General features: G+C 43.2%; 1 protein-coding gene across 2 annotated transcripts; it reads right to left on the reverse strand.

Annotated features, from left to right (window-relative positions):
- Nucleotides 1–917: 917 nt before the first annotated feature.
- Nucleotides 918–7,444, reverse strand: LOC109909634 (hepatocyte cell adhesion molecule). 2 transcript variants are annotated; one of them, XM_020508650.2, is made up of 8 exons: nucleotides 7,346–7,444; nucleotides 6,836–7,010; nucleotides 4,957–5,304; nucleotides 4,168–4,449; nucleotides 3,290–3,383; nucleotides 2,740–2,831; nucleotides 2,421–2,500; nucleotides 918–2,310 (listed from the first exon to the last, which is right to left on the reverse strand). In XM_020508650.2, exons 2-8 carry the CDS (start codon nucleotides 6,927–6,929, stop codon nucleotides 1,975–1,977), a joined length of 1,326 nt encoding a protein of 441 aa, XP_020364239.1. In that variant the 5' UTR covers nucleotides 6,930–7,010; nucleotides 7,346–7,444; the 3' UTR covers nucleotides 918–1,974. The 2 variants fall into 2 exon arrangements, with proteins under 2 accessions (XP_020364239.1, XP_031652825.1); XM_031796965.1 differs by having other exon boundaries at nucleotides 6,836–7,426.
- Between the last annotated feature and the right edge of the window lie 5,619 nt (nucleotides 7,445–13,063).

Below are 13,063 nucleotides of genomic sequence, written 5' to 3' on the forward strand. Positions count from 1 at the left end.
ACACATTTTGGTATGTTAATGATACAGTATCTGAGGGAGAGTGAATAATTGAAATGAATGGGGGCGCCCTGCATGCCCGGTTGGTATTCAGCCATGACTACCACAAGTTTAGATACCTGGCTAGACTAACTGAGGCTAATTGAGTGACTGTCAGTGACTGACAAAACAAGAGAAAGACTGCTCGTGCACAACCAAATTTCAAACTTACACCTTGTGTATTCTACTATTCTAACTCTCAACAGTAAGTTGAGACCCAGACTGAGTTCCTAAAATAATATCTTATGTCGCTTATGCCTGGAAGCCGGCCCTGAGGTTAGCATGCTCCACCTGTAGGTCTTTTCAGCTGGGGCCTCAACCTTCATCTCAACCTCTGAAAGCACTTTAGACCACTATTCAAGCTCAATCTACCAGTTAGTGTTCTGTAGCCTTTAGTGTTGGAGTGCAGGTCTCCATTTTAAACCCAGTGATTGACCCAGGGGTCTCATCAGTTTGATTAGAAGTATCCACCCCGTAACAGTCAAGAGTGCTGGTCTATGATTAGAGATATACCGGTAGGGTAGGCCCTCTGTATAATCACAGACCTCGTCATCCCGGTCATGAACCATTTTTACTCTGGCCCAAGGCTGTGTTACAGACTATGAAATCAAATGCAAATTTGAATGGGATAGTTGGCAAAAACAACATAGGTTACTACGGTAATCACTGTGTTCTGTGTGTGAAATTCCCTACTGCTTAGATATACTACAGCTAAATGCATTTGAGAGAGCATACAGAGCAAAGCTATCTCATCTATAGAAGGTATGTGGGTGGGTAGGGGGGGTTGTATCTTGTAAAATGTATTAGGGATTTGTAACTGTGTTTGTGTGTATTGTGTTTTTTCTTAGATGTTGTAGTTTTTCAACATTATTATTATTTTTTTTACATTTCTTAAGGACAATTGGAAAAACAGCCCTTTGTTGGCTGAAAGAGATCCTAATAAAATCAAACCTTCCGCTGTTGCACTTCTTAGGAAAAAGACAGAAAACTGACCTTGGGCATCACCTACTGGACACATGAAGGACTTGCAGACTGGCATGCAGCTAGTATTGAAAATAAATAACAGTTTTTATGGTGTTGAACATGTAAAAGTTAAACTATTTTATGGTATTTTCCAACATAGCATTTATTGTTTGATTTTTGAGGTTATAAAATGGCATACTTCATTTTGAAACATGGACTAGAAAGACAGTTTTAGGATTAAATGTTATTTGAAAAAAAATGTATTTGGAGGTAAAAGGTCCCCAAAACAATTCTAAGAACATTACATACACTATTGACATATGTACATAATGAGTCCAAGGCTTAGGATGGTAGTTTCTTTGTGACCCCCTTCCCCATTATCTCTACTGGAAGTAGCAAATCAAACAAATTGCACTCCACGCATTATCATTACCTTAACTTTCAAGTAATAACATATCCAGATCCCAGTGTAAATTGACTGTGGCCCTTGCTCCTTACCATGTGGCAACTGCCATACATTGCTTGCCCCCCAAAAATGATTGGTGGATACTGTACTAGAAAGGTGTGTGGAGATGTTACATGAGTTCATCAGAATAGCCACGGGGGTTAGCCTGGTCCCAGATCTGTATGTGTTCTGACTATCATCGTCACCACAGCAGAGAGGAGTTGGCTAAAGCACAAAGTGATCTAGAGTCAGGCTACATGGAGGCCATTGGTCCAAGTTGATTCACACCTGAAACAATCTCACAGCGGCGTTGTGCAGTATGAACGATGTTTCATGTTTTTAAACCTTGGTGGGGAAAATGAACAACGTATCCAGGGGTATAGGAAAACCATGATCAGAGCAGTTGATCCTGGTGTAACAAATATCTTTACACCAAAACTCAACTAAACAGACAAGATAATGCACACATGTCCATGGATGAATTCTACAGGTGAAGCAGTGATAGGTGAGTGGGGGTGGTCATTCAGACATTAATCCTGGTCGTCGGCCTCTGGGGTTGCCGGGGGCTCCTCTGTCTGTCGATTGGAGGGGATGACCACAGGAGGGCGAAGTTTATGCCCAGAACTCTGGACATGTGGAGGTGAACCAGACGGTGGAGTTGAGGGCATGACAGGTGGCTGGCCAGGGGGCCTGAGTGGGGTGGCAGGGGGCGAGGGAACAGGGGTATGGGGATATTTTCGGACAGGCCGGGTGGGTGCCTCGGGTGAGTGGGAGGACAGTGGGAGAGGGCGGGGGTAACCGGGCGGGGCGAGGACTGAGAGGCTGATGGAGTTGGCTGAATACTCGTCCTCACTTTTGAGACTGTCCTGGAACAACAACAATGAAGGAATAGATTTAAGCAGAAAAGACTAAGGGAAAACTAGCAACATTCTTTAAAATAATCAAGTCTTTGTAAATTGAAAAATCTGTGACTTACATCTTCATTGAGAACGTAAAGAGCCATTGGGCTCCTGCGGCCAGGTGTTCCATGGGCTATTGTTGTTGGCACCACATCAACTGCAAATGAAAAAAATTGTGAAACAACTGCACAAACTGAGTGTAGGACTACTCTGCAAAAAAATGTGTACTGACTATAACTTTGCCATGAAATCTGTCCATCTAAAAAGGTTTGCGTTCAAATATCTGAAATAGGAAGAATGAATAAATTAACTAAATAATTAGCGTCGGGAACAAAGAAAACCACACATTCAAAAAGCACCTGACTGCCAAAAGCTCACATCCCTCTCTCTCCTTACCCTCGTGACTGACATCACTCCTGACGTCACTCCGCTCTACATATACCGGAGATCTCTGCAACGCGGCTGCCATGGCAGCCCGCCGCTTCTTCCTTAACCCCAACGAGAGACAAATAGGAGATGAGCGTTTCGCATGTATACTCGTGTAGTGCCCATTTACATTCAGTTTCTGTTTCCTTCAAGAACATGTAAGCCCAATTGTTTTTAAAATTACTCCATACAGTGTAAATCTAGCCTGGTCGCACATCTGTTTGTGCTGTATAGCCACACCATTGACAATGACTATAGGAGTAGGCTATACAGCACAAACAGCTCTGGCACCAGGCTAGTGAGACACCGTTATCATTGCATTGTAGACAAGAGCGATAGAATCCATCCCAGACGATACTAGCAGTGTCAGAACCTTAGTGTAACATTGGACGCAGAGTAGTAGAGAGCAGGGCCAGGGCATTAAGATTCTAGCCGCCTGCTCCTTGCCTAGTGCTTAGTTCTGGTTCCCGAGACATATCAAAGCAAATAGGGAGATGGAGGCACAATGTGGAGCTCTTACTTTCTGGAGGGCTTCCAGCAGGCGCACACTGTCACCAGGGTGATGAGGAGGAAAATGCCCCCGGTGGTGAGGATGATATACAGGGAACTCCGTCCTAGCAAAGGAAGGAATCCTATGGTCAACAGAGTAGTCCTTTCTCAAACACCGCAAGCACTTCACCACTGTCCAAGCGAAGAGTCCTCTCAGACTAGACAAAGATGTCACCTCTAGGCTCTGGAAATGAGCTACACTCTCCTCTTTCTCTACTATAGGGCTCTCTTTACGCACTCCACTTTAGAACTGTTAGTGGAGGCCCAAATAACATCAAATAAAATGGAAGCATTGCAGAACGAGTTAAAATGCTAGGTTCTCCTAGCCTGGTACTGGACTAGACAGCACAAACAGATCTGGAACCAAGCTAAGGATTTCCAGCACTAGCTGTGCCAGCCAAGTCTGTGTGTGAAAGTGGCTGCTTTGAGGCTTTGTACAGGGCTGTATGTATGGAGAGAATATAGGACCCTCACTGGGCTAGCTGATATTTCGTCACACTACGATTACGTCCCAAATGGCACCATATTCCCTATATAGTGCACTACTTTGGATCATGGTCAAAAGTAGTGCACTACAAATGGAATTGGGTACCATTTGGTACACATCCCTTGTCCCTGTAAGGCCAATAATGAAGTAAGGATTAGTGTGCTCCACTGGGGCAAGACCTCAGCTCCTGGACATCATAAATAACTTGCTTTTCACTGGTCTGGTCCGGTCCGGTCGGTCGGTCAATTTAGTTTCTTCAGAATGAACTTGTATCTCAACCTTTCTCTGACAGGTACATGCTGAAGCAATCAATATAAATATGCTTGCTAAGGAGCAAGTACTACATCTGTGGTTCTACTTACTGTAGACGGTGAGTTTGACGGGTACACTCCTCATGCTGCTTATTGGGTTCTCCACTGTACAGCTGTAGAAGTCATCGTCTGACATCAGCACCCGGGTGATGGTCAGATACTTCATGTCATGTGACAGGAGCAAGCGTGAGTCATTGGTCAGCACCTTTCCCCCTTTCAGCCAGCCATAGGTGGGCTTGGTGCCATCGCCGTGGGAACAGTGTAAGGTGAAGAGTTCACTCAACTCCAGCACCGAGGAGGCTATCATTTGGACGAAGGGTCTGGACACAGGTACTGTGGGGACAATACACAACAGCATGTCAAATAGATGATCTACAGGAGACATAACCAGTAATCCACTGTTTATATAGTATGGCATTTGCTTATACCAGTAAATTTTTGTGAAGAAATAACAAGCTAACTACTCTTTAAAAAGTAGGGCTTCGAAATAACTTATAAAGGTATAAGATATACTAAGATATAAGATATACTTTGTTTAAAGTATGGCCACACTTTTTAGTCTTGCACCTCAGTCTGGGATAGCATCATGTGATGTAAAATCCCTAAGGTCAATAGTTGGTCAGTTGTTGGACTGTTTATTTGATATGTCAGCCTGAGCAGTATTGTAAACACAATCTCAATTATTGAAATAAACTAAATATGCCATTTAGCAGAAACTTTTATCCAAAGCGACTCCAAAGCGTGCCTAAATCTTTTACATACTGTGTGTATGGGTGATCCTGGGAATCTATAACCCACTATCCTGCTCTACCAAATGAGCTACAGAGGAAACTTTCCTACCATCTACGGTGAGGTTGATGTTGCGCTCCGCAGTGAAGGGATCGTCTGTGATGGAGATCTCCACTTCATAGGCCCCCTCGTCAGACAGCTGCAGGTTGTGGAGGAGCAAGGTGCCGTTCTCAAACACCATGATGCGGTCCCTGTACTCGGGCCGCAGATTCCCGATGATGCTGGTGCCTATGGACTGGACTACGGTGATGGGCTGCTGCTTGTCCCTCTTCAGCTGCCACTTGATGACCGGTTGGTCAGAGCTAGTGCTGGTGTAGCTGACGGAGAGGAGGGCCTCTCCACCCAATGTGCCTCGGACCAGATGAGCCTGACTGGTGATGTTGACGCCGGCCACTCTGACTGCATGGACACAGTCCAACACAAGATGTTCAGTGAACACTGGCAGACTATACAGTGCAGGATATAGTGATCACGTGTAAGTGGTTCATTACTCTAAGCAGAGTGATCTACTCTAGTATAAGGTCCTAATAACGAGTCTGGAACTTTCTGATGTTTTGTATTTTGTCTTTATATGCCATTCACAGATATACAGTATTAAATCAAGTCAGATATGGGCCTAAAGTTTCCACTCCAATCCCTAAATGAGTCCAGAAGTAGACTTTTCAAATCAAGACTACTCAAAATCCAGTTAAATCTACAAGTGAAAACAGCGCCCTCAAACGTCCTCATTATTACCGCAATCAATCATTCAGTGAAAATTCAATAACGGGTAAGGACCTCTCCAAACAAGCCCAACGTATTTCATCTGTTTTGATTTGTGCACCATTAATGGATCCCCCTTCAGCATACAGGAGGATGGCTTACAACAGAACCCGCATATCATCCCTTAGAGTCTAGTTCTGCCCTGGAAACCACACACAGTAATGCCATTATACTCACAGCGGAGTTTCCTATAAGTCACCACATCCTTGACCACATGTAGCCATAGGCTAGAGCCACTGATGGGCACTGTATCTAATGGATGGGCTGTTGCATGTCATGCTGGGGCAATAGAGAGAGAGAGAGCGTCTGGCACCGACCCTCCTCGGCCACAGCTCTGCTCCCTGTAGCGTGTCTGCATGGCATCGCTCGATCGCCGTGGCAACACTTTTCAGCCTGAAGGAGGTTGCCGGGAGAGGCAGACAAAGGCCAGGATTGTTGGCCTGATTTCCTCCCTGCCGTGGTATAAAAAGCCACTGGGAGAGACATGCTCTTTGTGATTGTAGAAGCAGGAGACACAAGGGTTCAGTGATTCTGCTAATAGTGGATGGTCACAATGACACAACAGACAGCCACACAGCAGAAGCAGGCTGAGCCAGGCTCCTAATGCAGAGACACCACCACCACCTCCACTGCTGCTTGGGCTCCAACTCCAAGACCCCCAAAGCCTCTTCTCGTAATATAATAATTGTTAACCTATACTTCCAATAACAGCTCACCCAGGTTCCTTTTACTACAGCTGTATGGCTCAATAGACCTGTGGCTTGGAGCTAATCTACACAGAGGGTACACCAAAACAAAACAATTCTCACTGCCTGGGCCAATGAAATATGTTGTATAGCACTTAGCCTACTTTAACATAGTATTTAATTAATTGATCAAGTACATAACGGAATAATTGTTACAGCCAAATTCTGTATAACAAAACAAATGTGAAACAACCTGTGAATTGAAATAAGAAAGCTATGTAAATCTCAAATATCTACACTATTACCTGACTACTATGTGATAAACATATTTGCCAATATAGTCACATATCTATTAATTCAAACTACTCTTACTTTAAACTTATTTCCTGACTCAGCCACTAGTTCTTTTCCACATTGTGTTTCCCAAAAAAGCAAGTCGTAAAGTTTGAAAGCCTCTTCTCGTAATACAATAATACACTTACCTGCCTGGAAAAAAAGGAGTAGGCCGAAGAGTGAAAATAGTGAAGGAATAGCTGTTTCTTCTTTCAAGGAAGTCTTCCTTCTCTCCCCCTTCATCTTGGGTAAAGCGCTGAGTCCCTCTCCCACCCAATGAGCATGATTTGTCCACTCCAGGCACGTCCTTGAGAATGCACAAGACTGCAAAACTGGGCTCAGTTGCCTGCCTGCTCTTAACCACAGCACTCAGGATCCCAGCATGAACAAAAGCACTGAGTGTGTGTGTGTGTGTGTGTGTATCCTCAGCTTTCTTAGACATAGACATAGATAAATAAGCACCGTTGTTTTATTTATTATGGTGGGTGGCCGAAGAACATAGCTACATTTCATTGTTGCTCTTTTCTGCACTGCAAATTGTATGGCTGTCAAATTTGCTATTACCAATGACGAGTTCACATATTTCAAGCATATGTATATGGTTTCAATAGATTTCAAAATATAGTACAATAGAAAACAAGGGTATTCAGTAACAGTACCTTGATTGTCCTTCCTACAGTGCTGCTTAGAATTGTTCAATAAACCAAAGGCTTTATAAAAGGACTGAAATCATAGAAACAGAATGACTGCTCTTAAAAAACAACTAACCCCTCTCCCCAACTACTGTCCCCACCCCCTGCCAACCCCCCTCCAGACTCACACTCTAAATGAGAGCAACACTGATTATGTATTAGTCCACACAAACTGTGTTGCAACTAAAAACAAGTTATACTTTTTGGACAAATTTAGGTTAGTCCCTCCCTGTTACGGCCTGTTTGCTTCCATTTGGTTCTTAGTTAATACACCGCATATGTAAGAGGGAAGAGAAGTATGGGAAGTACTCAAAAAAACAAACATGCAATGTGTTCCCAGTGTGGCCGCTAGGTGGTGCAATAAGAACAGAAAATCAATGATCATTGCAGAAATAATACACTGGAGATATGAACAATAAAGGACACATTACGATAGATGTTGTTATAACATGTTTTGATATTTCTGATCATCTTATCATTGTAACAATACCTGTCATTCAGCTTCTTGTTGCAGCATGTACAATGCTGTTCAGACAAGTAAAAAGTAAGTTCTCTCTCTGACACTATACAGTGCCTTCTGAAAGTATTCACACCCCTTGACTTTTTCCACATTTTGTTGTTACAGCCTGAATTTAAATGGATTAAATTGAAATGTTTTGTCACTGGCCTACACATAATACCCCATATTGTCAAAGTGGAATTAAAATCATAAAAAAATCAAGTGATGGAATGTCTTGAGTCAATAAGTATTCAACCACTTTATTATGGCAAGCCTAAATAAGGTAAGGAGTACACGTTTTATTAACAAGTCACATAATAAGTTGCATGGACTCACTCTGTCTGCAATAATAGTGTTTAACATATTATTTTAATGACTGCGTCATCTCTGTACACCACACATACAATTATCTGTAAGGTTCCTCAGTCGAGCAGTGGATTTCAAACACAGATTGAACAACAAAGACCAGGGAGGTTTTCCAATCTCTCACAAAGAAGGGCACCTATTGGTAGATGGACAAAAAGAGAATGAAAAGCAGACATGCAATATCCCTTTGGATGGTGTATCATTACACCCAATCACTACAAAGATGCAGGCTTCCTTCCTAACTCAGTTGCCGGAGAGGAAGGAAACCACTCAGGGATTTCACCATGAGGCCAATGGTGACTTTAAAACAGTTATATAGTTGAATGGCTGTGATAGGAGAAAACTGAGGTTGGATCAACAGCATTGTAGTTACTCCACTATACTAACCTAATTGACAGAGTGAAAAGAAGGAAGCTTGTACAGAATCAAAATATTCCAAAACATGCATCCTGTTTCCAACAAGGCACTAAAGTAATACTGCAAAGAGTGTGGCAAAGCAATTCACTTTTTGCCCTGAATGCAAAATGTTATGTTTGGGGCAAATCCAATACAACATATTACCGAGTAGCATTCTTCACATTTTAGAGCACGGCATTGGCTGCATAATATGGGTATGCATGTAATCGTTAAGGACGGGGGAGTTTTTCAGGATAAAAAGTAAATGGAATGGAGCTAAGCACAGGCAAAATCCTTGAGGAAGAACTGGTTCAGTCTGTTTTCCACCAGACAGACACTGGGAGATTAATTCCCCTTTCAGCAATAACCCAAAACACAAGGCCAAATCTCCACTGGAGTTGCTTACCAAGAAGACAGTGAATGTTCCTGAGTGGCCGAGTTATAGTTTTGACTGAAATCTGCTTGAAAAACTATTGCAAGACCTGAAAATGGTTGTCCAGCAATGAGCAACAACCAATTTGACAGAGCTTGAAGAATGTTGAAAATAATAAGACGGAAAATGTTGTACAATCCAGGTGGATAGCTCTAAGAGACTTACCCAGAAAGAATCACAGCTGTAATCGCTGGCAAAGGTGATTCTAACATTTATTGTCTCAGGGGGTTGAATACTTATCTAATCAAGATGTATTAGTGTTTTCTTTTTCATATATATATATATTTTTAAATATCTTCCACTTTGACATTGCAGATTACAAAAATGGACAATTACATCTATTATTGTTGTAGGGGCTCCCGAGTGGTGCAGCGATCTAAGGCACTGCATCTCTTTAAGGTTCTGTATTTATTTTCTTCGTCAATCTTGTGTTCTGTTTCGTTGTGTTCTTGAACATAACCCTGTTTCTTTTTTTTCTTTTTACCCCTTTTTCTCCCAAGTTTCGTGGTATCCAATTGTTTTAGTAGCTACTATCTTGTCTCATCGCTACAACTCCCGTACGGGCTCAGGAGAGACGAAGGTTGAAAGTCATGTGTCCTCCGATACACAACCCAACCAAGCCGCACTGCTTCTTAACACAGCGCGCATCCAACCCGGAAGCCAGCCACACCAATGTGTCGGAGGAAACACAGTGCACCTGGCAACCTTGGTTAGCGAGGACTGCGCACAGCCCGCCACAGGAATCGCTGGTGCGCGATGAGACAAGGACATCCCTACCGGCCAAGCCCTCCCTAACCCAGACAACGCTAGGCCAATTGTGTGTCACCCCACGGACCTCCCGGTCGCGGCCGGTTACGACAGAGCCTGGGCGCGAACCCAGAGTCTCTGATGGCACAGCTGGCGCTGCAGTACAGCGCCGTTAACCACAGCGCCACATAACCCTGTTTCTTTGTGTTCTTGAACACAGTCCTGACTTTCATTTTTGTTCATTGATTTTACCTGTGTTAGTTACTCACCTGGTTTCATCAGATCCTTATTTAGTTCAGCTCATTATGTTTGTGTCTTTGTGAGGTATTGTTAGTTTTGACTCTACTAAGCCTTTCCCTAGCTCATTTGTGAGAGCCAGTTATAGCCTTCAGCCCTAGTTTTGATTCACCTGCCTGTTTGCCTACCTGTGTGTGACCATTGCCTGCCTGTGAACACGGCTCCTGCCCTCTGTGAAGGCGAAATAAACACCTGCCGCACTCTGCGTGTGAATCTACACCTTTTTCTCCCTGAGTATTCATTACAATCTCAGTGCTGGAAGCGTTACTAGAGACCTTGGTCTGATTCCAGACTGTGTCACAGCCGGTCGCGATTGGGAGTTCCGTAGTGCGGCATACAATTGGCCCAGCGTCGTCTGCGTTAGAGTTTGGCTGGGGTAGGCCGTAATTGGAGGAATAAGTGATATAAGTGGACACTTAGGGCCTCCGGCCGTTTACTTTATAAAACATTTTACTTACTGTTGAGAGTTAAAATAATAGAATACACAAGGTGTAAGTTTGAAATTTGGTTTTGCATCAGCAGTTTTTCTAGAGTTTTTCCAGTCACAATTATCCATGTCTGCTAAAATGTTTTTGATTGTTAAGTTAATCGAGCTAGTTATCTAAACTTGCAATCATGGCCGAATACCGACCGAATGCCCAGGGGCCCTGACCTACAGGGGGCCCCCATTGATTTTGTTATTCATTCTCACTCAGATATCATTAGCATGGCATACGTCATGGCAAAATGTGTAGAATTGCAGGAAATTTGCTTTAAAACTGAAAAAATGTCTCACCACCCCATGACAAAATGTATAGAATTGCAGGAAATTAGCTTTAAAACTGCAAAAAAAGTATCTGCCCCATGGCAAAATGAGTAGAATTGCATGACATTTGTTATAAAATTGCAAAATGTTCTCTTCGCCCCGTGTCAAAATGAGTAGAACTTCAGAAAACTTGCTGTAAATCTACAAAAATGTCTCTCTGCCCCATGGCAAAATAAGTATAATTGCAGGAAATTAATTTTAAAAACGTGAATTTCTCTCTCCACAGTCAAGAGGGGGGCCACTACATTTTTTTGCCCACTTGGGGGGCGGGGGGAGGGTCTTAGGACCGCTCCCTGAGTGGAACTCTCCCGTGGTCCCCGTATTTAAACTCCTCTGTAGTAAGCCATCAAAGCCTGGAGGCATGAGACACACACTCAGACTCTGTCTTGCTCTGCCCTCTGCCCTGGATTAAAGCACCTCACCCTCTCCCTCTCATCTTCCAACGGCTCCTAAATCAAGGGAAACACTTGCTGTAAATATAAAACAGAGAGTATAAGGGGCCCTCTTCTGCTCATGTATGAGACACACTGTCACAATATCAGAGAGAAGACACACAGCAAGTCTCTGTCGACCAGACTGTTATTAAGTCGGAGACTGGATGTGGACTTGGAATCCTTTTCAAAGGCTGCTTTTACACAAACAGATTAATTCTGATTTGTTGTCTAATCATTGGAAAAAGAGCTGATCTGTTTGGTCCAAAGACAAGTTAGTGGAAAAATATCAGAATTAGGTTGCCTGTGTACAGTCGTGGCCAAAAAGTTTGAAAATGACACAAATATTCATTTTCAGTCTGCTGCCTCAGTTTGTAGGATGGCAATTTGCATATACTCCAGAATGTTATCAAGAGTGATCAGATGAATTGCAATTAATTGCAAAGTCCCTCTTGGCATGCAAATGAACTGAATCACCCAAAAAACATTTCCACTGCATTTCAGCATTGCCACAAAAGGACCAGCTGACATCATGTCAGTGATTCTCTCGTTAACACAGGTGTGAGTGTTGACGAGGACAAGGCTGGAGATCACTCTGTCATGCTGATTGAGTTCGAATAACAGACTGGAAGCTTCAAAAGGAGTGTGGTGCTTGGAATCATTGTTCTTCCTTGGTCAACCATGATTACCTGCAAGGAAACGGGTCCCGTCATCATTGCTTTGTACAAAAAGGGCTTCACAGCCAAGGATAAGATTGCACCTAAATCAACCATTTATCGGATCATCAAGAACCTCACGGAGAGTGGTTCAATTGTTGTGAAGAAGGCTTCAGGGCGCCTAAGAAAGTCCAGCAAGCGCCAGGACTGTCTCCTAAAGTTGACTCAGCTGTGGGATCAGGGCACCACCAGTACAAAGCTTGCTCAGGAATGGCAGCAGGCAGGTGTGAGTGCATCTGCATGCACATTGAAGTGAAGGTTTTTTGAGGATGGCCTGGTGTCAAGAAGGGCAGCAAAGAAGCCACTTCTCTCCAGGAAAAACATCAGGGATAGACTGATATTGTAACGGTTTTCTTACGCTGAAGGAGAGGAGGACCAAAATGCAGCGTGGTTAGTGTTCAACATGTTTAATATAGACGATAACCGAGAACACTACAAAATACAAAACAACAAATGTGAAAACCGAACCAGTCCTATCTGGTGCAATGACACAAAGACAGAAGACAATCACCCACAAAGTACCCACAGAATATGGCTGCCTAAATATGGTTCCCAATCAGAGACAATGATAGACAGCTGCCTCTAATTGAGAACCAATCTAGGCAACCATAGACCTATAAATTACCTAGAAAGGAAACAGCCCCATAAACATACAAAAACCCATAGACCAAACAAAACACATAAATCCCCCATGTCACACCCTGACCTAACCAAAATAATAAAGAAAACAAAAATAACTAAGGCCAGGTCATGACAGATATTCTGAAAAAGGTACAGCGATTAGACTGTTGACGACCAGGGTAAAGCCCTTTTCTCTGATGAATCCCCTTTCCGATTGTTTGGGGCATCTGTAAAAAAGCTTGTCCGGAAAAGACAAGTTGAGTGCTACCATCAGAGCTGTGTCATGCCAACAGTAAAGCATCCTGAGACCATTCATGTGTGGGGTTGCTTCTCAGCCTTGGGAATGGGCTCACTTACAATTTTGCCTAAGAACA

The sequence above is a fragment of the Oncorhynchus kisutch genome, linkage group LG18 (assembly GCF_002021735.2).
Source record: "Oncorhynchus kisutch isolate 150728-3 linkage group LG18, Okis_V2, whole genome shotgun sequence".
Taxonomy (NCBI): Eukaryota; Metazoa; Chordata; class Actinopteri; order Salmoniformes; family Salmonidae; genus Oncorhynchus; species Oncorhynchus kisutch.